The 26,847-nt window shown below is 44.8% G+C and overlaps 2 protein-coding genes and 1 non-coding gene across 4 annotated transcripts; 1 reads left to right on the top strand and 2 right to left on the bottom strand.

Annotated features, from left to right (window-relative positions):
* Positions 1-2,876: 2,876 nt before the first annotated feature.
* trnar-ucg lies at positions 2,877-2,949 on the bottom strand. The gene has a single exon. It is a non-coding gene; the product is annotated as a tRNA-Arg (tRNA).
* Positions 2,950-3,195: 246 nt separating this feature from the next.
* On the top strand, positions 3,196-12,093 carry polg (polymerase (DNA directed), gamma). 2 transcript variants are annotated; one of them, XM_027027729.2, is made up of 23 exons: positions 3,196-3,396; positions 3,560-4,164; positions 4,440-4,635; positions 4,866-5,039; positions 5,248-5,394; positions 5,584-5,663; positions 5,769-5,951; positions 6,147-6,310; positions 6,497-6,617; positions 6,741-6,983; positions 7,234-7,351; positions 7,812-7,889; positions 8,001-8,108; positions 8,201-8,361; positions 8,494-8,547; positions 8,642-8,759; positions 9,059-9,194; positions 9,491-9,737; positions 9,836-9,958; positions 10,076-10,247; positions 10,645-10,853; positions 11,209-11,369; positions 11,737-12,093. In XM_027027729.2, the coding sequence occupies exons 2-23, from the start codon at positions 3,602-3,604 to the stop codon at positions 11,805-11,807; spliced, it is 3,627 nt and encodes a 1,208-aa protein (XP_026883530.2). In that variant the 5' UTR covers positions 3,196-3,396; positions 3,560-3,601; the 3' UTR covers positions 11,808-12,093. The 2 variants fall into 2 exon arrangements, with proteins under 2 accessions (XP_026883530.2, XP_035379421.1); XM_035523528.1 differs by lacking the exons at positions 10,645-10,853; positions 11,209-11,369; positions 11,737-12,093 and having other exon boundaries at positions 10,054-10,169.
* fanci (FA complementation group I) lies at positions 11,853-25,567 on the bottom strand. The gene is made up of 38 exons (XM_035523527.1): positions 25,483-25,567; positions 24,531-24,656; positions 23,733-23,805; positions 23,505-23,635; positions 23,191-23,344; positions 22,968-23,025; positions 22,323-22,364; positions 22,019-22,142; positions 21,632-21,717; positions 21,363-21,495; positions 21,164-21,244; positions 20,485-20,621; positions 19,897-20,077; positions 19,706-19,793; positions 19,458-19,588; positions 19,182-19,252; positions 18,830-18,944; positions 18,464-18,586; positions 18,208-18,276; positions 17,986-18,087; positions 17,716-17,892; positions 16,671-16,792; positions 16,401-16,562; positions 15,845-16,024; positions 15,367-15,533; positions 15,171-15,250; positions 14,936-15,052; positions 14,785-14,836; positions 14,428-14,555; positions 14,156-14,221; positions 13,990-14,086; positions 13,737-13,906; positions 13,202-13,258; positions 12,962-13,021; positions 12,812-12,883; positions 12,625-12,720; positions 12,373-12,477; positions 11,853-11,938 (listed from the first exon to the last, which is right to left on the bottom strand). The coding sequence occupies exons 2-38, from the start codon at positions 24,627-24,629 to the stop codon at positions 11,876-11,878; spliced, it is 3,969 nt and encodes a 1,322-aa protein (XP_035379420.1). The 5' UTR covers positions 24,630-24,656; positions 25,483-25,567; the 3' UTR covers positions 11,853-11,875.
* Between the last annotated feature and the right edge of the window lie 1,280 nt (positions 25,568-26,847).

Below are 26,847 nucleotides of genomic sequence, written 5' to 3'. Positions count from 1 at the left end.
CATGAATGGACCCATGCTCACAAAAAAGGCTATCGCGTTGTTATAGGCAACTAAAAAGTCATTATACCCAATCCTGTATAGATTGTAGCCTAATTATCCGGGGAATAAAGTAATGAACATTATTTCAAATGAGCATAAATAGACCGTTTAAAATTGTAAATGTTGCAAAATCTAAAAAAAAAAAAGTAACATACTAAACACACTGGTCTATCTTATTTAGTCACTTTGCTCACGTAACACGTGATAACGTTCAATGGTTGTTATCGGTAATGACCATTGACTCCCTCCGGTCTCAATGGACAGTTGATTGACCCTATTTGACATTGACCTGGGGTAAATTAAGCTGTAGGCTTATGGTGCGACGGACAAGGACCAGTTGGTGGTTGTCCTGTGTGAGGCAAATGTCTCCCTCTGGCCAGTTCCCTTGAGGACAATAAACCAGGCCTAGGGGTCCATTGGTCAAAGTCAGAGGTCAACAACCACTAATTCGGAGACGATTTCCCTTTATTCCCCTATGACTGCTGAGGTGGACTGCCGCCAGTGTGTTGCCTTCTTTTACAAGGTCTTTAAATAAACATGTAGACAGAGCACAAGGCAAGATCTTCTGAACTGTAGCCTAGTAAACGCAGCAAACAGGACGTAACTGGTGAAAAACAGAAGCCGATAGCTCATGCACCGTTGCAATGCATGCATAGCCCATGAACCCATGTAGTTTGGGATCAAACCCGCCAAATCTGGGTAGCAAGTCTTCACTTGATGGAACAGTGATCGGTATATTCCCCTAAGGTCTTCACCCAAAGACGCACGCTCAAAATGGGAGAGAGTGAGCCATAGAGAGGAAGTGAGAGACAGAGCGCGAGAGAGCGCGCGCAGAAAACCCTGTAGTTTGTTTATTTTTAACAGTTTACCTGCCCACAGTTTAGCCCAATTTATTCCCAGTGTATGCCTAGTCTCTAGGCATTTGTCTGCACTAGTAGCCCATTTACAGCGTTTTAATTTAGCGTGTTAAACAGCCATCAGATAAATGGCTATCTAGACCCTTTCGTCAGCTTCGTTATTTTACCTAAACGGAACCCGCTATTTTTGCGCCATGTTAGCCTCTTCGTGGCTTATCCATGCAGTCACTGAGCATGAGGATGTAGTCTATATTATTGGTTAGCATGAGAATAGTGTCGGAGCTTGTGAACCGCCCCGACCCGTTGATCCCTCTCCCTGGACGTGAATAGTGTCGCTCAGGCTTTTCAGTTCCTGTAAGGCGTGCCTAAGCTCCTAAGATTGGTGATTTAACGTATCCTCAGTACTATAGTTGCTTTTGCACGGAATACCAGTAGTTTGTTTAAGCCTCCAGCCACGCACGCAAACACACACGCACACACACACACACACACACACACGTCTAAATAAGGATCCATTCATTAGGAAAGCCGTGTTCTAGTATATTTTGGCTTTTCTTTTTTGCATACAAGTTGAGGGAGAAGTTTACCTGCAATACACTAAATGCGCGCCAGTGTTACTATCCATTAGATTAAAACAAAGTAATGCAGATGACGGTGTCGTAACGCAGCTCGTGAAAACTCACCGTCATGGAGTGGCATTCTAGAATTCACAATATCATTCCAGAATTTCATAGCCACGCAGTTCTCCATTCTAGGGCACGATGGCCCCGATGCGTGCTGATATTTCTGTGACAGCTGAACCTGTAGCCTGGTGGATTGTCGAAACAAATCATGTAAATACATGTGTGCAGAAATCTTCTCACAGGGTATATGAGTATAGTAGACAAGCTAAATTACACGGGCATCAGTGGCGTGCTCGTCTGTATGACGATATCGACCCCTGGCGGTGCAGAGTTAGTGTTTCTGCGGGTCGGGATTCCCAAGTGGTGTCAGCAGATTTGGGAATGAGTCCGCCTGGAAGTTACGTGCGACTCCACTATGGTCGTGCCCGCCGAAATCTAAGGCGCAAATACCGTACGAACCATGCGAGCGTGCAACTGTTAGGAGATGTCTGCGCAGGTTCTGTCATTCAGCTGCAATTGGTCCGGTCACGCTGGCCACACACAGTTTGACAGGGTGGGTCATTGACTCTCATCTCCTGGAGACACCCCCAGTAGAGCTGAGATTTCTGGAACTTCCCATCAGCTTCCAGAACTGAAGAAGCCTTTCGGAGGAACGACCAGTTGCTTACCACTTAAGATTGTTAGGTGATGGTGTGAAACAAAGTCAATGTTACTAATAGAGAAGAGCTCAGCAAGTAAAAAAAAAACAAAAAAAAACACTTTTACATTATTTACAGAAAAGTTTGAAGTGTGACAACATCGGGTCTATTACAAAGAAAGCTCAGCAGAGGATGTTCAGTCTGCTCCACCAGACACCAAATATGACATTCACAAACTGGTCTGCATCAGGTCTTCAGAACAGATCGCTGGTGCTAACCTGCCTACCCTGCGTGAGCTGCACTACCTCCAGAACTATGAAGCGAGCATGTACAATAATCATCCCCGGCCGTCACTTTCAGCCTTTCCCCTCAGGCAGGCGCTGCAGCCAAATGGGGGTCATAACTGCAGAAAAGCTTATTTCCCCACGCCGTTCTGTGTATTGTGCACTATAAACCACCGTGAGACCGATTACAACTTCATTGTACAAACGTTTGTAAAAGCCTGTTTTTTTAAACACGTAAATTTTATTCAGCATAGGCCTATATATTAATGAATAATTTGTACATATACAGATATACAGACAATAACCTACAATTTACAAGGGTCTTGGTAAGCCACGAATATGCTTAATTATACAAATGAAACATATATTTGTTTAAACCACATTCGCACTATCAATAGATGATCATAACCGATTAGGATTTAGGGGGGAAAAAAACGACCCCGGCAGGACTCGAACCTGCAATCTTCTGATCCGAAGTCAGACGCCTTATCCATTAGGCCACGAGGCCAATGCTTTAACGTTTCTCATTTTCATTTAAAATACATATGTACCACATACTCGTTAGGGTTTAAACGATATGATTTTTATTATTATATGAAACGATCCACACGTCTTTGTTAAGAAAACTAAATAATGAGTTGATAACAAACCCGCCTTAACAACCTTAACGTTAAAGTAAAAAAGAACCACCATCCTCCCCCATACCATGCAGTGTCGCTGTGCAGAAAGCGAAACACTTTTGTGAGAAGTCAAAACGGCATGTTCCAGTTAGCTAATGGTACAGAGACCAGGCACTTGATAATATTCGTTTAAATGTAGCTTCTGTGTGAAATTTCGACACATTTCTGCTATTACATTTGCGTCGCGTTGAAAATGTAGCTAGGTTAGATTCACTATCTAGCTACGTACTGACTTAGTTTTAAATGAAAAGCAAGTTGGTGTATCATTTTGCCAGGTAACGAATCGAAATAATACAATTATGATAACGATCATGAATGTAAAACTGTTTAAATTATAAAGAATAATCAATGGCAAATGATGAGATTGATATGCGACTGATACATTCCAGATAACGTCCTTAAAATGCTTTCAGCGTGTTTTTGGCTTTTATTTTGCAGCATCCGACTGATTAAGAGTAAAAGTGTTGGTGGTAGGGCAAGATGATTCGTCTGGTATCACATCAGCGCTGGCTGCGCTCCCATGCTGTTCTGCAGAGGCGATGGTACACAACCGCATCTGAGCTCAAGGTCCCACAAAGCTCCAGTCAGTTACGTATGAACCCCCTCAACATCCAGATGCTGTCCAGGAACCTGCAAGAACAGATCTTCCGCTGCTCTGCACAAGAGTACTCTGCTGAGAGCATAGAGAAAAGCATTAGGCACTTAAAGAAACATCATCTCTGGGGGAAAGAGGCAGTGCTGTTACCTGACGTGGAGCTAAAACTGCCGCAGATGTACGGCAAGGACATTGACGACCACTTTAGAATTATAGCCCAGAAACAGAGCATGCCTTACCTTTTGGCAGCTTGTCATCTCCAGAAAGCAGAGCTCCCTCAGATGCCCCAAAAATGGGCCTGGGAAGTTGGCTGGACACGGTATGGACTGGACGGAGAACCCAGGAAGGTGGATTTTCCAGATGAGAATGCTCTGGTATTTGATGTGGAAGTCTGCATGGCAGAAGGTCACTGTCCCACACTGGCAGTGGCGGTATCTCCCAATGCCTGGTAGGACAGAGAGTGCACTACTATGTTTTTCCCCTCACATTCCTTAAATGTATAGGGCTGGCAAGAGAAAGGGGTATTTGTGTTCTCCCTACCAACAAATCCTCATGAACTAACTTTAGACATTGAAAACATCTGAAGATATTCTTCTATAACTGATGTTGAACAGCTGTCACCTTTACAGCAAATGGGAATGATCAGAAATTCGTGTTATGAGTGTTTTGTTTGTTTAATTATTTATTATTGATTTGTTTGTTTGATTGATTTGGATGTTCCAGGTACTCGTGGTGCAGCAGGAGGCTGGTTGAGGAGAGGTACAGCTGGTCCAGCCGGCTCACACCGGCCGACCTCATCCCACTTGAGACGCCAGTCAACTCCAGAAGGCCTCTGGGAGGGCGGTGGGATAAAAGGCTTGTTGTGGGGCACAATGTCAGCTTTGACAGAGCACACATTAAAGAACAGTACCTTCTGAAAGTACGCATTTGCTCTGGGTTTTGTGTACAGCATGCATGGTTAATCTGTGTTTAGTCAAGAATTATATTAATTTCACCATTAAGCCCTTCCACATTTGTGGTTTTGTGCATCAGTTTGAAAGTCTCTATATATGACATTCTAGGATGTGCTAACACCTAACCCTTGAAAGTTGTAATATATGAATCTCATACATCATGCAGTTTTTCTTTGGTATAATTGGTCATAAACAGGGATCAAAGATGCGTTTCCTGGACACCATGAGTCTCCACATGGCTATCTCAGGGCTGACAGGTTTCCAGCGTTCCCTCTGGTTGGCCAACAGATATGGGAAAAGACAGGGCCTACAGGAAGTCAAGGAGCACATGAGGAAGCTCGGTCACCATTCCAAGGGCAAGGGCCCAGCGGTGTGTGTACATGCAAACAATCAATACAGAGACTGTTTTACTAGTACCAATTGCAGTCAGTGTATCCTGGGAATAATTGCATTGTATACTGTGTTGGCCAGTCTGTTGAGAATGTCCTAAGTAATAAAAATATTATAGTGAATAAATAATAAGACATTAAGAAGAAGACCTTTGAATGATTGTGGGTCTGTTCCTCTGGTGTTGGTAGATTGGCTCTTGGGCCTGGGTTGACGTCAGCAGTATTAATAACCTAGCAGATGTCCATGCGCTCTATGTTGGAGGGGATCCCCTGAAGAAAGAGACCAGGGAGATATTTGTGAAGGGAAGCATTAGTGACATCAGGAGCAATTTCCAGGTAAAGGAAAGGACAATCCTGACTCCTAAATAAGCATTGTACATATGCACAAATGCTTTCAGACATACATCTATCAAAGATTCATGCATAACAGAATTAAAAAATGCATACTATGATATCATTTTATGCTGGAATAAAGCCTAAATGCTATCATTTATTCTACTGGTTTCTCTGTACATTTTGTTCTAGGAGCTCATGCAGTATTGTGCTATGGATGTCCTGGCCACTCATGAGGTGTTCATCCAACAACTGTCCCTCTTCTTGGAGCGGTATGGTATTTTAGCTATAGTTCACCCATACCCTACTCTCTGAACTGACTTTGGAGTTGAAGCTGTCAATCAACTCATCATACATATTTTTATGTGTTATTATAGGTGCCCTCATCCTGTGACGTTTGCAGGGATGCTGGAGATGGGCGTCTGCTACTTGCCTGTCAATCAAAACTGGGAGCGGTACTTAGAAGACGCCCAGGACACATATGAGGAGCTGCAGAGAGAGATGAAGAAATCCCTGATGAGTTTAGCGGATGATGCCTGCCCGTTACTACAGGATGACAGGTGAAATGGTTTCACGTGAGCTACATGCAGCTAAGAGTGAAATCAATAATATGTCCTGTGCTTCAAGACTGTCATACTAAGTGCAAGAATTCACACTTTGTTTTATCATTGTTTGCAAATGTTTCATGCAGTTTCTACATAACAGGATTTCGGGTGTTTGGTAGAGTTTGTCACTTTGTCATGCACGGTGATTAGGTACAAGGAGGACCCCTGGCTGTGGGACTTTGAGTGGGATGTTCAGGACTTCAAGCAGAAGAAAGTGTCTGTGAGCCAGAGGAAGAAGGCTAAGCAGCAGACAGAGAAAGCAGCAGCAGCAGCAGCGTCTCAGTGTGACAGCCTGGAGAAAAACTGCGACCAGGGTAAAGCTCATGATGATCTCAGAACTGGCCTTATATTGCCAATTCGTCTTTTATTCTCATTTGTTGATGAGCATAATGCTAATCTGCGAGATGCTTTGCTTTGAATAGCATTGCTATTTAATGACCTACGTTCACTTCCTTTGTACTTGATGAAAGTTCTTTCCAAGACTTGTTAAATGACTTCAGATCCAGGCCCACCAGAGGAGGGTCGGAGGGAAGAGGACACCAGCAGGCAGCTTGTGGAGCGGTTAAAGGAGACAGTCAGCTACCTGCCCAAGAGGAGACAGCATATGCCAGGACACCCAGGGTGAGCGCTGCCACCTACTGCATTCCACAGACAAAGCTTAGTGAATCGTACATGCTGGAATTGTCTGAATTCCCAGTCCTCTGTCATCAAACGTGGCTAACTGTCATTTCTCTGCTCTCCTAGCTGGTATCGGAAGCTGTGTGCGAGGATGTCATCATCTGTGAAGGAGGAGAATGAGGAGGTGTGGTCTCCTGGACCAAACTTGATCAGCCTGCAGATGAGGGTCACACCTAAGCTCATGGGGCTGACCTGGGACGGCTTCCCCCTGCACTACACGAAGAAGCACGGCTGGGGCTACCTGGTGCCGGGCCGCAGAGACAACCTGGACACCGGGGAGGACGTGGAGGGGCCTGTGTGCCCATACAGGTGATATGGGCCATGCCAAATCTGACCCTTTGCTCTGCTTTTGCTTTGAACACTTTGAGGGTTTGTGGTTTAACAAAACCTCATTTTCATACGGAAGTTTAGATACTACAGTAATATTTAGTGGCATTTCAAACCTAAAAGTAACATCACAGTAAACTGAAACTTGCTAAGGGAAGTTTGGCCTTCAGCCAAGGTTGAGTTGTCTGAGTGTTTGTGCCTTTTTGTGACCTTCTTCTGGTGTTGTCACCAGGGCAATAGAGCGCGTGTACAGGGAGTACTGTGAGCGGAAAGGCAAGGAGCAGCCGCAGTGTCTGGACAGCCCGCCACCGGATGACCTCATGCTGACTGACAGCAGCGTGTGGCAAACGGTAGGAGCCTTGAATGGTTTTAATGGTTTTTTTGTTGCTGTTTTTTTTTTTACACTTTACACTGTATCTTTCCACTTACAGCAGAGAACTGCAAATCTTTTTTTGGTCTTTTGATAGTAATGGTTATTTTTGTTTTGGTACAAGACCAAGGTTTCATGAAAACTCGAGGAAACTCGAGCTCAAGAGTTTTGTAGACTAACCTATTTGTACTAGCTGAGGATGCATTTTCTGTGTAGACAACAAAGCACTTTAGTAATTCACTCTGGATAAAACCATCTGCTAAAGGTCACCAATGCAAATGTGAAGTTGAGGCCATGGTAATTGTAACGTTCGAGTTGACCAGTGCACTGAATTAATTTCTTTCATGGTTTCCTCATCTGGTATGATTTTAAAATGGCTGCAATAGAAGCTGTTTGTGTTAGACCCATGTTTGAGTGCGTTTGCATGTGGTGTCCTCTAGGTGGAGGAGTTGAGTCGGCTAGAAGTAGCGTCTGACGATGAGGCAGTGCTCAAAGCTGTCAAGACCAAAAAGTCAGGGGTCAGCAGTTCATTCACTTCACCCTCTTTGACAAGATTGACGTGGAAATAACTTAAAACTCAATAATAAAAGTTTTTCAGATATCAGAAAAAAATTGTTTATGTCTGTCAGGTATCAGTGGATATGGTAGGTAAAAGTGACTGCCCCTATCACCATGGTAATGGACCCTACAATGACGTCAACATTCCTGGATGTTGGTTCTTTAAACTTCCTCATAAGGTGCGTGACACAACCTCTTTTATCAGTTTCTGTACTGTGAGTCAAGAGTTGTTCACACAGAGTGTGTTTGACTTTCTGTTTTTTCACATCAGGATGGGAATGAGAATAATGTGGGTAGCCCCTTCTCCAAAGACTTCCTGTCCAAAATGGAGGACGGTACCCTCCAGGCAGGGCGAGGAGGCACCAACGCAGCACGGGCTCTGGAGATCAACAAGATGATCTCGTTCTGGAGAAACGCCCAGAAACGCATCAGGTACCCTTGCCAGGATGCCTAGTGTGCTCCGCCAGTAATGATTTAGTGAAGTCTTATCGACTTTGACCTTACCGAGCAGCCCCTCCCGGTGACCTTTTTGGAACAACTGGCGTTGGCCGTCTGTGTGTGTAGTTCGCAGATGGTGCTGTGGCTGCAGAGGGGAGACCTTCCTCACATCGCGAGCAAGTAAGACCAGCTCACCTAACACCATCCACCAATAACAGCCACGATCACCCAGACAGAAAGCCATACACCAGCTTTCCCTCCTACCTCATGTCAGACACGCGGACTACGATGACGAGGGGCAGTACGGTGCCATCCTACCACAGGTCATCACTGCTGGCACGGTCACCCGCAGAGCTGTGGAGCCAACGTGGCTGACTGCCAGTAATGCACGGGTAAGACACAGGAGCAGGAGCAAGCTTGGCCTCGCCCACACACTGACGACCCACCGTCTGTCCGCTGCCCAAAATCCATCTAGTCTAGAGTTTAGACTGGAAGTGTTCCAGGGTCAGGTGTGATGCACTGAAGAATAAACCCCTTTTAAAATGATCTCACTGAAAGTGAGGATTTCGTTGTGGACCACAGGAAGCTTAGGAGTGTGTGTGTGTGTGTGTGTGTGTGTGTGTGTGTGTGTGTGTGTGTGTGTGTGTGTGTGTGTGTGTGTGTGTGTACATGTGTGCCTGCCTGCCTGCAGTGGGATCGCGTGGGCAGTGAATTGAAAGCTATGGTGCAGGTGCCTCCTGGGTACCATCTAGTGGGGGCAGATGTTGACTCCCAGGAGCTGTGGATTGCTGCTGTCCTGGGAGAGTCTCACTTTTCTGGCATGCATGGTGAGTTCAGACAGCATATTGATTTGCACTATTTGAGCCAAAAGCAATATTCAATAGCCAGCTTGTCAATCTGTTAAAATATTATTTGTGAAAATTGAATTTGCCCAGGCCACTTTTTTTTCAAAACTGTCTTCAAGCTTGGCATTAATTCAGAGCAAAGTCTCCAGTGTGCAGTGAAGCATCATCCATTTTTCCACACGTGATCTCTTAACTTTCTAAGCACATTCTCAGTAACGTGTGGCATCAGGTGCCCTTTGACCAGAACAGATGCTTGACCACGAGCGTACGTCCACCAGGTGGCACGGCATTCGGCTGGATGACCCTGCAGGGCAAGAAGAGCCAGGGCACCGACCTGCACAGCCGCACTGCAGACGCCGTGGGCATCAGCCGCGAGCACGCCAAGATCTTCAACTACGGCCGTATCTACGGGGCGGGCCGGCCCTTCGCCGTACGCCTGCTCATGCAGTTCAACCACCGGCTCAGCCAGGCCGAGGCAGAGGGCAAGGCCCGGCAGATGTATGCGCTCACCAAAGGGCTACGCAAGTACGGCAGCTGCAAATTCCTCCATTACCGAACTAACCAAGGCCTAATGGTGAAATAACATGTTTTGATGAACGCTGACTTAGGAATTGTGGGTACAGGTATCGTCTCTCTGACACGGGGGAGTGGTTGGTTAGTGAACTGGGTGTGAATGTGAAGAGAGATGAAAATGGCTCCATCTCCAGAGAGGAGTTACACCACATTTCTACACTGGCTGGAATAAGGTAAATCCAGTACCACTATTTAGCTTAGCTTTACATTTTATCTGTAGTATTTCTAGTTGCTTTTCCTCCCTGCTTGTTTAACGTGTACGGAGTAGCTGTGGTGTGCTGTCCCCATAGATCTCGGAAGAAGAGGCGGTTGGACATAGTAGATCAACGTGTGTGGGCCGGAGGTACAGAGTCAGAGATGTTCAACAAGCTGGAGGCCATTGCTCACTCGAAGCAGCCTGCCACCCCGGTGCTGGGCTGTAGGATCTCCCGGGCCCTGGAGCCTGCTGCCGTCAGAGATGAGGTGTTTTCATTGGCAAAAATTATAACCTTTTTAGCACCTTTTTTTTGCCTGATTTATTTTGGATTATGTGGGGAAAACAAAAGGCTATTCAACTCAGGGCCTTGTTATAGATATGTGCTCTAACCTTGCTGAACTCTATTCACCAATAATCAAAAATTATCCTAATTAGTGAAATGAGGTGTTTCTCTCCAGTTCACTGGCCCAAAAACCTAATTGAACAGCTCCAATTTAGACCGATATGCACCAGAAATAAAAAGGGTCGTTACGGTGGCTCTGAATAAAAGTGTTATCATTTAATGAAAAAAAACAAAAAACAAAAAAAAAACTATTCAGTGGTTCAGATTTTAACAAATATGAATATGCATATACTAATCAGACTTTTGTTGGCGTATTTTAGTTCATCACCAGCAGGGTGAACTGGGTGGTTCAGAGTTCAGCAGTGGACTACCTTCACCTGATGCTGGTGGCCATGCACTGGCTACTGGAGGAGTACAACATCAATGGACGCTTCTGTATCAGCATCCACGATGAAGTTCGTTACCTGGTGAGCAGCGAGGACCGGTACAGAGCAGCACTTGCCCTGCAGATCACCAACTTGCTTACCCGGTTAGTAATCACATTAAGCCAGTCTTGGGCCTTATTTTTTGGGGTGGGGGCATTAAGGCAGTGTTTACCAACTGAGTCCTTCAGGACCCCCAGACAACCCTTGTTTTTGTCTTATTCCATTCCCTAGCACACTTCAGCCAAGCAATAAAATATAGAACACCGAATACCTAGTGCAATTGGGCTGGGAATTGGGACGGGACCAAAATGTCTAGTGGTCCCCAAGGACGAGGTTAGGAAATGGTGTTAAAGGATTCCTTTTGGAGCAGGATTCCATGTATGAAAGCTGGTGTATCATTATATGGAGTGACAAGCAACAGGTCCTGTATGTTCTGACCACCACGCCATGTCTTCCTAGCTCCATGTTTTCCTATAAGATGGGCATAAGGGATCTACCACAGTCCGTGGCTTTCTTCAGCGCTGTAGATATTGACCAGTGCTTGAGGAAGGAGGTCACCATGGACTGTGTGACTCCATCTAATCCTGCTGGACTAAAGCGACGTTATGGAATACCACAAGGTGAGGCGATAATTTGTAATATTCTAGCATAGGGTGGTACATGTCTAAAAGGTGAAACTAATGCATTGTTTTTATAGCTTTACCTCATTTTGACATTCACTAGCCAAAATGTATTTCAAAGCCTTTGTTTTGCATTATAAGATGTGCATACATTAGTGAAACCTTTGAAAATTCTATTTATTGGAAAACAAATGTTCAGATGACAGAATTTTGAATATAAACATCTAACAAACACCAAACAAGGATTAAAGAAAAATTTATAAAACATTGTGAAAATACACAAATTTAAAGTTCTACACACATTATAAACTTTCCAACTATTGAGTCAAATGTATTAGAAAATCAGCAAAATTGTTTGTATTAACAGGTGAAGCGTTGGATATCTATCAGCTCATTAAGATTACGAAAGGTTCTTTGGCCAAAAGCAGGACAGAGTAATGGGTCCAAAAGACTCCCACCAGTCAGACCTGACTGCAGGACACAAAGGAAAAACTGGGATGCAAGTCTTACTGCTTCCTTCTCTTCTTCTTGGGCGCCTGGGTCTCTTCAGAAACTGGAGTATCCTCCATCTAAAAGACAGGAATGAGCACATATATGAAGAGCCAAAGCTGCATCCTAGCACACTGGTGCAGGACACTGGCATTTGTTTCTAACCTGCATTCAACTGGATATTGTATTCGTTATTTCTACATTTTTTTACCTTGTGAAGAAAGCAGTTACATTAGCCTTCGTGAGGATCTATTTTGATATTTGTTATATATTGTTATATTTGATCTTGGAGTTTGCGCTGCAAGACCAACGTGGACATAGTCCATAGCTAAACCTGATGGTCCTCAGTGAGGAAGGTTCTTGGTTTGGGCTCATGTTGGGCAAAACTTGACAAATTAGTGGGGTTTTTGTTTTATACCAGTCAAATAAATATGTTGCCATTTCAGCAACTGTGCTGGTTCAGTAGTAGTTGTTGATGATTGGTGGTGTGTCAAGCGCCTGGGTGGTCAGTGACCTGCTGGCTGTCCTGCTGTTGCTCCTGCAGTGCAGCCTCCAGCGTGGCGGCGTTGATACGGAAATCTCTCGACGTGCTCAGCTTCATGTACTGCATCAGATTCACCTGGAGAGCACAGCACAGCACACTAGACTTACTGAACATCACCGAGCTGCTTTAGCGGGGTTTTGGGTGGTGGCTGTGGGTAACCCCCGTTTTATTTTTGAAGTTGAATGTCGGGTCGCGTTTATCAGAGGGAAGAGCTGACTATACCTTTGATTTCTTGGACAGAAGAATTAGAAATTTCTCATATTGTTCGATATTGAAGATCAGGGTAGGGATAGCCTTGGTCGCACGGAGAACCTTCGCCTTGAGGTGATTTAAAAAAAAGAAGGACAAAGCGCTTTAGAACTGCATCGGTCCGGAACGAACAAGGATGCAGAAGAACACGATTCCTTACAGAAGCAGCCGCAGTATTTTCCTCTGTGCTTTTCTTCCGTTTTTCATTTGCCCCTACAATCGCCTCGCCGCTCTGTAGGCAAGACAACATGTTAACGGAACACCTGATGCAGGCCAAGTGTAGAGCATGCCCATGAGAAGAGGACCTCACCTGGACATGAGTGATGAAATTGTAGCACTGAGGAGTAAGGTGAGAGCCCGACAGCTTAACCTGGGGACACGCACACACACCCAAGCCCTGTACTTAGCAATAGTCATGCAAGATGAGTTCTGGCAATGCTATTTTAGTCCACTTTCTGCCATAGACTGGGTTCATTGTAGATTCATTAAATGAAATGCAAGCGAGTTGTCCCTCATCATCCAAGCACACCATTTAAAAGGGTCTCCTCACCAGTTTTTCCAGACGAGCGGGTAGTTGGCCAAGATGAGCTGCACGCACCTGAATATACTGCGTCTCACACACACACACACACACACAAAAAAGCTGACAGAGTGTGTATACTGCTCTTCCAGCACATGGAAAAGGGTAACTACACATACACAAGCATTCAAAGATGGAAATTAATCTCTTTTAACCACTCGCACACGCTGGGCCCCTTTGCTTGCTACACTGACTGACTGGGCGGCGTGTTCGCGTTTAATTCACTCCGATTTCAATTCTGTCCTGAGGACCGTAAACTTCTAGACAAAGAATCCTCTGTGTCAGTCACTCCCCTAGCAGAGCAGGCAGAACACAGTACCGACACTTGCGGTGTTAGTATGAGTAGATGTGATCTCTGGGACCGAGGTACTGAGTCACTTTGGTAAGACTAACATTGTACCGCTGTGTCAGAAAGATATGAATGTAATGGACTTCGAGTCCTTTAGCTGTAAATGCTAGTTTGGGGCTTCAGGAAGCCGTGCGTCTCGCTGCGCGTCATACTCACGTATTTGATGAGGGTGGTGAGGACGGTGTAGGTGCGGCTGAGCTCTCGCAGCAGCGAGTCCGAGCAGGCCCCGGGGGGCAGCGCCGTCTGTACCAGCTCGTTCAGCGCGGTCACCAGAGTCCCCAGCTGCAGGGTCACTGCTTTCTCCACAGGGTCCTGCTGACCTGCTCCTGAGAAACACGGGAAGCGCCAGAGTCTTCCAAAGTCTAAGAACGCGCCTCTGATGTGCGAGGCTGGCGCTGCGTTATAGTACCTGTGTTCGTCCTCTCAGCTGTTAACTGGCTTTTTTTCTTGGCGATTAACCACTCCACTTCGTCCATCGCCTTCCCCACCTGGGACAAAACTAAGAGCTAGAAAGATATGAGAAGGGGCCAGTGTGGACACGTGGCGTTTTACAGAGCGGGAGAACGGGGACTCACTGTGGTGGCTGCTGCCGTCTTCCTGCTGACGATAGCAAAGTGGGACTGTTTCTCCACCTCCATATCCTGGGTGGAGACACGAGGTGATGTTCAGTTAAGAACGATCACTGCAAAGACCAGGCTAGCATGAAAAACAAACACCATTTCCTACAGCACCAAGATTTATCCAGGTCTCATCTGGAAAGAAAGAGGGGAACTAACCACTAACGGGCACACACATGGAAGCCTTGACCCGACGGCAGAACGGCGGCGGTGTGGGTGCGATGCGCTACCTTGTCTATGTCTCCCAGCTGGCTGTGGATGTCCTGACACAGCTCCCATAACAGGGACACTGGGCTTTTGTGGAGGACATGCAGACTGAATAGCAGAGAAAGTAGACCCTTACTGAGGGATATGTCCTCTATGAGAGGAAAAGATAGACGGAGAAAGAAAAACAATCACATAAGGAGTTAGACCAGCCTCTTTCATTTGTTTAACTACATTTCTATATGAAGCCACGGGGCAAGTGCCAGGGTGGCAGTTTGCTTGCATTTAAGATCACACATCTGATGGTAAAAGGACAAGAACACATGTTGCAACATAAATCGGCACGGAATCTGCACACGTGCCGAAGAAAGGGCATAGCTTACCAAAGCTGGTTTCCTTGCAGAGTTTGACTGTCCAGGTAACCATCTGCACAAACTGTCACAGAAAAGATTAAGGTTAGGATTACGGACATGTGTAGAAAAACAGAACAACGCTACAGCAGTGGGATTAAGACTTCAGGGAAGTCTAGACTACCTGCGGGGAGGTGGGCTCCAACAGGCGCGAGAGGAGACTCAGAATGCTGACCAAGAGCTGGGCCTCTCTGCTGCTGAAGGCCTCCTCTCCTCCACTCAGCTGGTTGAACAGGGCACGCTGTACACCGGGCCAAGAAAGACACGACCCCCACACCACTGTAACGTTTCACACTGAATTCGTCTCAGCTGACTCCGCCGCATTATTAAAAATAAATCAATCAAAAACAGCGCTCTACCTGAAACTGCCGAACATAGAAGGCAGCCTTTTCTGTCGGGTTTGCGTTTTCAGGCTCCCCTTCCTCCTCCCCGGAAAGATCTGAAAGGAAAAGACACGGCGTCCCATCGTCATCACCAGCACTGTGGGTAACAATATTTAAACCACGTCTGGACTGTTCCATGCAGGAAACGTTCAGTGGATACAGCGTCACCCACGGAGAGAAGACAGGAAGCTGGCCACTCTGGTGGGGTACTGCTGCAGCACCGTGCTGAAAACACGCAATAAGCCCTCCAGGCAGAGCAGAGACACGCTCGGATTCTTCTCCTTCTTCCCAGCATCCTCCACGGCAGACGGGACGTTAGTGTAGCGCCACACCAGCACACTGATGGAGGAGAGGTGGCGTTAACAATAACGGGTGCACACGGGTCTCGCTCTAAAGAGCTGGGCTCTAACAAGCACATCGACTTTGCCCTGACGGTCAAAGGGAGCATCAATGGGATTCCTTTCAGTGTTGCCCATGGATGTTTACTACAACTACGCTTCATAACTAACCGACATAACTCCGCTAAATGTGGAAAGAATAGTAAATTGCATTCGGAAAACAGACGAGCGCACAAGCGTGTCAAATGTGTCGCAGGAAATTCCAGCACAGAGTGGAGCCGGTTCGGAGTCATCCCGAGGGCACAGCAGGACCTGGTGATGTCACAGAGGTAGCGGAAGGTCTTGTCGGGACTCAGGCCTTCCAGGCTGTCTGCGTGGCCCGTCTCCTCCAGGTGCTGCACCTTCTGCAGGGCCACGCTCACGGTGTAGCGCAGAAGTTCCTCGCTGGAGCGCAGCACAGACAGGCTCTCCTCGTGACTCTGAGCACTGTCTCTGGACAAGACACCAAACCAAGTCACCTACTCAGTGCAGAGCGACTGTGCAACAGTAAGCCAGAATGGAGCTCTGATATTTTGTAGGCATATACCCTAGGTCACTGTGTTCAACAATTAGTATGACATTTTTTATCCAAGTAAATGATACATTTGTACAAATTTAAAAAGCCAAAGTCAAATTTATTTACATGGTGCTTTTTACAGCAGCTTCAAAAGTGTCTGGGTCCTTATAAGCAGCCCATGCCATCCTGCATTATATAGTCCATGTAATCGGTTCAGCAGAAATGAGGTGCCTTCTCTTCTCACACATAGCAGAGTCTCAAGTTCGTTGATGTACATTTCACACATGCACACACACCCACACCCTTGCTTACCTGAATAGAGCAGTGAGCAGGCTGGACACGAACTGCATTGAGAGAAGAGTGCGCGGGGTTTTGCTGGAGGGACTCCGGCCCTTTCCCGATTTCTCCCTCAGGATCTCGGAAAGCTTATAATAACGATGAAAGAGCTCCAAGACATCCTGGAAACGGCTCTTGCTGCTCAACACACACACACACACACACACCACTGTGTAATGTTGCTTTATTTAAGTTTAAACCAACAGATTGGGTCTAAAAAGCTCCAGGACTTCTCACAACAATTACCTGTAGTTGGCAGTGATGAAGTTGTACTCTATGAGAACCTCATATATTCCCATCACCAGCACAGCATAGATACTGTTCTTCACCCCGACGCTGGACGCTACTGAGAACTCGGCTGACTTGTCCTGTGGGACACAGATGGGGACACCCTGGGCTGCACATCTGATCTCACACCAGTTCTGCAGTGTCGGTCCAGGCATGTTTGAATGCAGTTTGAATTGTTTCCTCAGACATAGCTGATGCTCCTTAAATCCAAGAGGGAACAACTGTCCAAAACATGTTTGTGTATGCATACTGTTACCTATTTGAATAACAGTCAGTGGATTTAAGAAGGATCCTCCAAGACATGCTATGTATTTTTAGTCTCTTAGGAACTTCAGAGCCAAGACATTGCATTTTACCATTTTCACGGTATGATTGTTAGGCTATCACAGTTTCAGATTTATGACAATTTAAAAACACAAGTTGATGATTAAACAAAAAAGACTTTGGACCATCTTTCATACAGTAACACACCCAAGCATTTGGTTTGCATGGACCCTGCCCTAAACTGCATATGAGAACAATACCAGCTTTTAATTATTTAATACCATTTCTGAGATACTGTAGTAAGGTGTCAGTGTTGTTTAATGCAGTGGGTTTTAAACTGGGAATTTGTGGCATCAAAAGCAGGTTGTGAAAAAAGTTAAAGTAAATACCCAATATTTTTATATACTTTATATCGCCTTTATAAACCGAAACAAAATGATGAAAAGCAAATAAAACAAACAAACAAATGTTTGTTGTTTGATTTGGATGCCTGAAGAAGGTGGCGCTGCTGAGCCCACGTATGATAGCTACCAGCATGTTAAAAAATGGCTGCAGAGCTCAAAGATGCGTTTACGTGGAGGATTACACAGCCTGGGGGTTTTCCACGCAGCACTGCAACAGTACTGTTTCAAGAGAAGTCAAAGGGAAAAACCTACATTTCAGGAAGCTGCTGGACACACAATTTTTGCAAATCGCTTCTTTAAGCTTCTGTTTAATCTTTCCTAAACCGTTTGCATACCAGCTCAAAGTCCTCCAGCTCACTCTTGATCATGCGTCTGGTTATGCTCTCCAGGACTGCACAGAGCTCGTCCTGGAACCCTTCCTCATCGTCTTCGTCGTCACTCGCCCCTCCGGCGGGCTCACGTGCGCTCTGACACCACAGCAGGCAGTGGACCGTACAGGAGAGCAAATGGGCCTGAAGGGGGAAGAAAACCCGAGAGGGGCTATATAATCTACCAACAAGCTCCCACTTCACACACACGGGCGGTCAGTTAAGAGGGGCCGGTACCAGAGGCTCCTGGAGGAAGACCTGGTCTCCCTGTGCACTGATGCACGACTCCAGCTTCACAGGGGGCAGCAGGTCCTGCTCCAGCTCATAGTATCGTTTCAGCTGGATTACACACACACACACAAACACAGAGATTAATTAAATCAAACGGTGTGATGCTAATGAATAAAGTCTTGCCAGTGGCTACATAAAGTGATACACACATGTTGACTGAATGCCCACCTGTGACAGAAGGGTTTGCATAATGGAACTTGCCAACTGGGAGTTGCGTCGGAGAACGTCGTGGAAACCCTTTAAAAAAAGAAAAAGAAGGAAAAAAAAAAGCGACAGGTTATAAATAAAAACGCGTCCACGTCAATCTGTCCATTTGTATTTACGCAACACAGCCCGGTGGGAACACGGGGAACAAGGAAACACCTGTCCACGGCAAGCAGACGAGGTGAGAGGCTGGGGTACAGGTGGAGGAGAATGGGCTCACCTCGTACAGCATGAGGCGCACGTCGGCCTGCTGGCCCAGGCAGCGGCGCAGGCCCCTGAGGATCTCCAAACAGAAGGCCTCGTTAGTCGCTGCATTGTAGCGCGAGTGCACGTCTGCCTGGACCTGGGACACACACACACACACACACACACACACACACACACACACACACTCAGCAGTGGCCCCACTCTGACTCACACAGTGCGAATCTGCTCACTCTCAGCATGACTCAAGGCCATGTTCTAGCTAATATGAACGACAGAATAACAAAGTGACACCCTGTGCACACAAGGCATATATTGTACAGAGTGCACCAGTAGGAAGATCTGCATGGGTGGAGAAGCCAGCCACTGGCAGGGCCGTCACCTGGCTGGAGGTCAGTGTCTGGCTGGCCTGGCTGGGGGCAAGACTGCCCAAGACCCGGAAGTTCTTCAGCAGCAGGAGGAAACCAGCCACGGCAGACTTCCGGCCGTCTAGCTGACTGCAGAGAGAAGACGTGTCGGCCAAGATTTACGCATCAATAATTAATTTTGCACCAATGCATGTTTTTTTTAAAGTGCTATCAGCTTACACGATCATTAACAGAGGGACTTAAGAAAATGTACATGACGTTTCCTGGTTGCTATAGAAACAGCCTCAATGCTGGGACAACTACGAGTGAATAATATTTAAAAAGAAAAACAGAAGCTTGTGCGTCTCGTGTTCTCATCTTGCATACCTGGAGAACATGGCTTTCCTCAGCACCAGAATCAGAGCATCTTTTAAGGACATGCTGACCTTCAGCAGTGGCTGTGGGAATGTCAGAAAAAACTACTGTTTTACAAGGAGAATTACAGCAGGAGACTTTCTCAGCTCATTTGCACAATGACAGAAGCTGTATGACAGGGAAACTCAATGTCTCAACTTCTATAAAAGCGGTGAACATCCAAATCAGACCGTTCTTCACCACCTTTTAACGTGACACCTGAGGGAACGCGCTACAGCGTGGGGTTACCTGTACAGCTTTGAGGAGCCCCTGTACTGTGCTGAGAGGGAGGAAAGACAGCTGGTCAAAGGTCTCAGTCACTTTTGAGGACGACTCCAGGAGGATCATGGGAGCAGACACGACAATGTTAGAGAGCAGCTCTGCAACAGGAACATTGATGAAGAATTAGGAAAAAAATAATAATAATAAAAACAACAAAACATGATGTGAGCGATCCTTTGCTCGCATAAGGAAACTGATGCGTAAGGATCTCATACCAATAAAATGGGTAACCGGTGAAGCTGTCTTGGTAACCAGTCGATTCAACACTTGCTCCAGGATCTCACCTCTGATTGGTTCATGCATCTGGGCGGGGGGGAAGAGAAAAAGGTTTCTTAAATGTCTACAATACAGTGCCAAGCATGTCGGCAACAATGCTGAAGAAAACAATTTTCCTGAGAGACTGTACTTTGAAGCTCTCCAGGAGAACTTGTCCACCAAGCCGGCATGCCAGCTGGGAGGGAGTTTTGGCTGTTGCGGTGGGGGCTTCAGTGGTCTTCCCAAAAGGTCCTGCTTTTGGCCCAAAAGAGTCCATAAGGATGAACCCTAATTGTACCAGGCTCTGAGTGACGTGGTCCCAGCCAAACACGCTGCAGATTTGACATTGCAGATGCAACGTTACTCAGAAAATAAGGAAAGCAAACAAAAACAGTGGAAGGAATTCTAGCTACGAAGGATCCCTCCACAGCATTCTTCTTTAGCATGTTCTCATTCTTTACATCTCCAAAATGAAAAGTAAAATTGAAAAACAAGTTTAAAAAGAAAAGTAATTTTTTTTTACATTGTTTCCTTTAGTGAGAAGCCAAAAACAATATAAAAATAGTTCTGCAAAGTTAGGCAGTATCTGATTGCAGCATTATTTGATGCTCTGTTATTGCGCTAACCTTTAATGCTAACAATGGCAACAAGTCCTCATTTGAACTTGTAAAAGCAACGCCACAGTCGCGCCAAGCCTAGCTGGAGAAACAGGAGACGTACAAGCACTGCTCATGCTGACCTGTTCTTGACAGTGTCCAAAATCATGTGAGAGACACTGCTGCTCGAGGGAAGCAGATCCTGTAGGAACCTGGAAGCCTGCTGAAGCTGCTCATCCTTGAAGTTCTTCGTGATGGCCCCTTTCAGGAACTCAAACACCTGGGGAGCATCCAGAGGGCCAGGCAGAAGGGGCGCAGCGTGCTTAGCTAAGCCTTCCCAGTCAAAGCTGCTGGTATTGCCACAGTCTCTGGACACTGCATCCAGCTTGGCTTTTAGAAAATCTCCCACCACTCCTAAAGCCATTTTAAATGCTGGCTAAACAAAATTGCTGTAGTATATTGGTGGGCAATATACTACAGCAATTTCATTTAGCCAGCATTTGAAATCAGCCTTTAGAACAGTCATCCCATTGCTTTTTACTAAAAACCAATTCTTTGAAACGGGAGCACTTTAATGGATAGATGCATTATAATTTCTTGAAGATGAGGTTTAACAGCTATGGTGGAACTGTAAAAGCAGTACTAGAGAACACTGGTAGAGGACTTGGCTTAACACAGCAAGACTCATGGAGTTAGTGCCACTGGCAGATCATTTTAAGCACTGCATCCATCAAAGAAATGTCTGTGTATATGATGGAAGAGTTGTGTAGATATACAAGACAGGAAGGTTTGTCTAGAACACAAAGGGGATGAGAGATCTACCTGCTCCTCATAGCGCTGAATGCGAGCCACAGAAAGCAAAAGGGCGATACTAAAGGGACACAGCAGTTGCCCCTGACAAACCTACAGAAACAAAACCAACAATATGTATCAAAGTACAACATGCAAAAATACTAACTACAGTGTAAATGTATAATGATACAGAAACAAGCATCCAGGCTGAGTGTTTGTGATGGGCCACCTTGACGCTTTTTATGAATTCCTTGCCGAGCTCATGGTCAAGGCGAATTGCAAACACAATGTGTAAAATGGTGGTTCCTTCCACATGTCTCAGCTGGTCCTGTGGGATGGTTTGTATCTCAACATCCATAGTCCTAATGACACAGCATCATTAAAGCACTCAGGCATTAAAGACCTGCTCTCAGGAAAAAACATTTTTTTGAGACATCTAAAAACATTTCAGCACAAAGGGCGACAGCACAGAACTGAGCGGGGGTGGGTGCCACTTACTCTCCTTTCCTCTGTTCATCTTTCTGATGCATGTCCTGCTCTCGAAAATAGTTAATAATTCCATCCAGCACAAGCTTTTTACAGCCCTGCTCAAAAGAAACACAAGACCACTTAAAATTAACGTGCAAACACTGTGATACAGCGTTATTAACAAGAGACATATCAAATGGAGAGAGGATCTTTCTAGAGTTTCTCAGTTCAATGTTTAGCCTACTGTGACAAACCTTGCTCAGTGGATCAGAAAATTATTAAAGACCAAACAGTAATCTGAAAAAGACCTACCTGCATTGTAGAGGTGTGTATAAAAGCCAATATTATTCAATGACTAAAATGCAAAGTATATATGTAAATATGATGGTGTAATAAAAACAGGTAAGATCAGCAGACCTTAGCAGAAAGAAGCAGGAGCTGATAGACAAGAGGAGGGATCTCCTGCAGGTCCATCTTGAGGAACATCCTCAAGACCTTCTCAGTTACAAACTGCAGCTCCTCTGGAGATAAGGGCACATCCCTGAGAGAAAAGTCACAAACATCCAGGTATTAAAGATTAAAGATTAAAGAGGGGGTTTCTCAGAAGCACCACCACAACACTGTAAAACAATGGCTGAGTCACTGAAATGTGACTAAAAACCCTTCATCAAAATGCTTTTGGTACCTGGACTGTTACAAAGACAGACTGAGACTCTCAAACCTGAACATGGTGGTGAGGTGGATCACACTCTGTGGGTCCCACCTGTATTTAAAAAAAAAAAAAATGTACAACAGAGTTGGAGCAATACACAAAATACTTTAAACAGTACAGGCAAAACATCAAAGCCTTACTTAGCGTTACCTTATCACAGTAAAAAAGTGTCTAGGTGTCATGCAATCTGTAATGTCTAGGGGGAAAAAAATGAATTGAATTTTCAGTTTTCTTCTAGTGTTAGTGACCACTAATTTCCACCCATTGTACAGGACTGTCCTTTTTCACAGCAACTACCAGGCCAGGAGGGTCAGTGCTAAGGCCCGTATGCTTGAAAGCACAAAGCATTCATTCAAAGCTGTTCAAACATAGAAATCACAGTGCACCTAGGGGACAGAACTAAATATGCACCATAACAGATATATGTGGTTGGTTCTGTATCCAAAGGTTAGAATCTAATCCTACAAAATGGCCACGTGACCGAGGTGTAGTGGTCAGAGCACGTTTGCTACCTGGGTTCAATACAGGGCTCCCTGTAACAAATGACCGAGAGGGTCCAGTAATAACGTGTGTGCGCCATTCATGACGCAGTGTCATGAACTGCACATTTCGTAACATGTCCAGTATTAAAACACACTTCTTTACCCTCGTTACCTGCTTGAGCACAGACTGTTGATCAGCTGCTTCTTGTATTCGTCTCCACTTAACTCACCTAAACACACAGCAGCCCAAAAGAGAGGTGAGACAGAACATATTGACTGATTTTTATTTCTCTCTCTCTCTCTCTCTCTCTCTCTCTCTCTCATAATCTCTACAGACAGAAGACAGGTGTAGTAAGAGCAGTAGAGCGAGTGAGACAGACATCAAGATCCCTCACCTCTACCATAAGCCACAGACTCTGTAGCTGCCAGGGCAGTAAGGATAGTGGGGAAGAGCTCCAGTGATTTACCATTACCCATTTCACCTGCTTTAATAGCATCCACAAATAGAGACGCCAACACTGCCAGGGCATGGCCTCCTAGAGTGTGTGTCTAACATACAATGGAAAGATAAAGATAAAGATTTTCCTAAGAGCATATGCAGCAAACATTTTCACATTTGCTAAGAAAACATAGAAAGCCAAATGTTGGCTTCAGGTATATGGTCAGTACTAAAGAAAATGGGCAGGACTGCGTAAACTTGGATTCGCACCTCCAGCATCAATAGCCCAATAATGTCTGAGACCACCTCTGTCTGCAGGTCTCCAGATTCACAGAGAGGAATACAATGTTTATATACACACAGCCTGCGACTGGCTCCATCTGAATCACTCACTGCTGAACCTTAAATGAGATGCACATAAAGATTAACCATAATCAGATTAATATTTAGGGCCACTATGCAGAAGGAAGGTACACCAAGAGATGTTATTTAAATTACCTCTGAATATGGCTTTGATCAGGGCTGTTGCATTCTTTCCTTTGAGGGCAGTATTTGTAATTAGTGTAGTCAGCTGCAAATGAAGAACTTGAGATGAAAAACATTTCATAAACATTTGCATTATGAATAAAAACTGGATAACCATAAAATGGGCTTTTGAATTACTTATTAAAACAAAGCATTTTATAGACTTTTTGCTGGCAGAATTTGCTGGAAAATGGCAGGCTTTGTTAACTTGTATAAAAATATTCACTTTGATATCAATAAATGTAATGAAAAGGTAACCCATCAAGTCTATCCAAAAAATATTTGCAGTTATCAAACTTAACCCCTGCCCTATTCCTACATACACACTAAACATTTAATTAAAAAATGACCTAAAGGCCTGCAAAATGCAGAACCTTGAATAAGGACCACAAAAATAAAAAAAAGATAATGGTTTAATAGTTAGTTATCAATAGATCCATATTTCATTATAATTCTTTATTTAATCATAATTTTAATAAGACCTACAAATTTTGTTTTAAAGCAAGTCAAGAATTGAGGAGCATTTTATGGCATTTATCTGATGCTTTTTCCAAATTATGACTTAAAAAAACTTCAGCAGTTGAGGGTTAAGGGTCTTGCTCAGGGTCCCAGCAGTGATGGGGCTTGAACCAGCCCTCACTGACCGGGACAGTGACCAGTGATGTTGAGAAGAATCATTCATCGGTATCGCTATACTAAACAGCAGCTTATCACAAGTAAATTAGCACAGATTTGTGCAACACCTGCATCTTCAGGTACATAAATACAAACCTGATCATCAGGAAGAGAAGCAAGGTGCTGCTGGAGCTCCTCCACTCCATCTCCATCTCCCTCTGATAAGGAGAGCATCTCCTCAACAGCTACCTTCATACTGCACACGGATTCAGGTCCCCAAACCTATTTCAAAAACAAAAGCTCATGTCCTTAATAACGGTGGACTTGTGACATATTTATGACTTTTGTGAACATAAAGACAAAACCTGCTTCTTGAGAGCCAGACATCTTCTACAGAGTTCTCATTCTGGGAAGATGTATTTGCTAGGTGACAAATCAACCTGGCATAATTTGACTTACTCTGCAGTTTAAACTACCCATGGAACTTTGTCCATCAGGACAGACAACCACCATGGTCTTCGTAAACGAAATGGGAAAAATCACGTAGCTAAGGTGGAACTGCGCACAGAAGAGCTGAAAACAGCAGCGGCCTGAACACGAAAAGCTTGGTCTTCAGGACAGTGGTTTTACAGTGGCACTAAGACAAAGCCTTGGGTACATAGCGGATACGTAGCCAGCACCACCTACCCAGCTACCAATATTAACTTCTGCTTCTGGTTAGTGGGGTGCTGCTGAATTGTCTCCAGACATTGTCCTGTACTGTGTGTAAGGAGGAGTATGAAGAGTTCTGGTGCGATATATCGGAGGCTGAGCTAGGTAACTAAATAACACGCACTGGTTGAATGCTTAATTTTGAGTACCTAGCGGACTAACGCTATGCTTACCGCTAGCTGGGCCAATAGTAAATCTAAAACAATTTGAGCATTTTAGCTATACAGCATGTCATGGAAGAGTCTATTGGCCAGCTAACCTACCCGATTTTGATAGATAACCTAACGTTCGCAATCTAGCTGTTCAACATAAAAGGACCAATTACGAACTACCGTTAAAAGCCCGCAGTCTCAATCTTTAATAATAAGAAAATTATCTACCTGTCCCGTGAACTTACCCACTTGCTGCCAACTTACTAGATAGCCAGTGTTGTTTGCCTTTATCAATCACACACACCACTACTCTAACCAGGGAACATCACTGAAAACTCCCGCCAGATCATTCACGTAACGTCCGAGAAAGCCTAGTGATTGGTGCGTCTGGTTCACGTCGCGTTACGTCAGAAGCGATCTATCAATCATTACACACGTCAAAACGTGCGTACTGAGAGAGAGAGAGCGCACAAGTCTGACGTTTACATTTGCGTTTGCGGCATTTAGCTGATATGCTGCAAATTGCTTCATGTGGGCTGTCCAATATCCCGGTTATATATAATAAATGTCTGCAAAAGAGAGAAAAATGGTTCTAACAAGCTTAACTTAGTTACTCTTAAATTAAGATGCTACTCTAAATGTCAGGAACCTACATTGCCCACGGCACTAAAAGGCCAATATAATTGTATAATTGTCCAGTTTTTTAATATATAAAAATATAATTTTATAATTGTCCAGTTAACTTGAATTGGATTTTATTCTCTTAACTGAAACCTGTGTTGAAAATACTTATAACGTCGCCCCAATGAAGCAGGGGTAATAAGATATGGGCTGTTGTCTGTCTGTTTTGTGGGATATTGGACTATATGCAAGAATATTTTGGGGAATTCTCCACATTTTTGGGATGAAGTCCTACGGGCTTCCATCTCCTTCTTTGGTCAGGTGATTAAGATAACTGGTAGAGTGTGTAGGTGTTGATAGTCCCGATCTTCTTCTCTTTCATCTGACCTCTCAGGACTTTCCTCGGTAGCTGCCCTCAACATCACAGGTCACTGTCCCAGTCAGTGAGCGCTGGCGAAATGAAAAGCTGAAACTAGCTCAGTGGATAAGGTACTTGACTAGTAATCAGATAGTTGACCAGCTCTCCGCTGTTGGCCCCCTGAGCAATAGTTCAATTTGCATTCAGTCGTAATTGAATACAAGCGTCAGCTAAATGCCGTAAAATGTCAATTTCACAGGTGATCAGAGTGGCCTAATGTTGGACGTATTATTTTCCATATCAGGTTCAATCAAGGGTGTTCACGATTCACTTTGTAGGAGCCCGAGTAAAATTTAAAGTCTGGATTGTGAAGTCCGAGTCGAGACTCCCAAGTCCCCTTTTTGGTTTAGTCTCCTTTATTTATGAGGCTGCATTCTTCATAGCAATATAACATTAGCTAACATGAAAACAGCAGTAGGACAATAAAGCATGCACAAAAGATAGGAACCGTTTAAAATTATATGAAGCTTACTATAAAAGTACTTATTATCTAGCTAGCTGGTTAGCTAATTAACATACATTTATCCAGCTAGAGGCTAACTAGCTAGCATGCTTGAGGTCAACGTTAAAA

The sequence above is a fragment of the Electrophorus electricus genome, chromosome 2, assembly GCF_013358815.1.
Source record: "Electrophorus electricus isolate fEleEle1 chromosome 2, fEleEle1.pri, whole genome shotgun sequence".
Lineage (NCBI taxonomy): Eukaryota > Metazoa > Chordata > Actinopteri > Gymnotiformes > Gymnotidae > Electrophorus > Electrophorus electricus.
The sequence above is the reverse complement of the archived record's forward strand: the minus strand, read 5'-3'. Positions and strand labels throughout refer to the sequence as shown.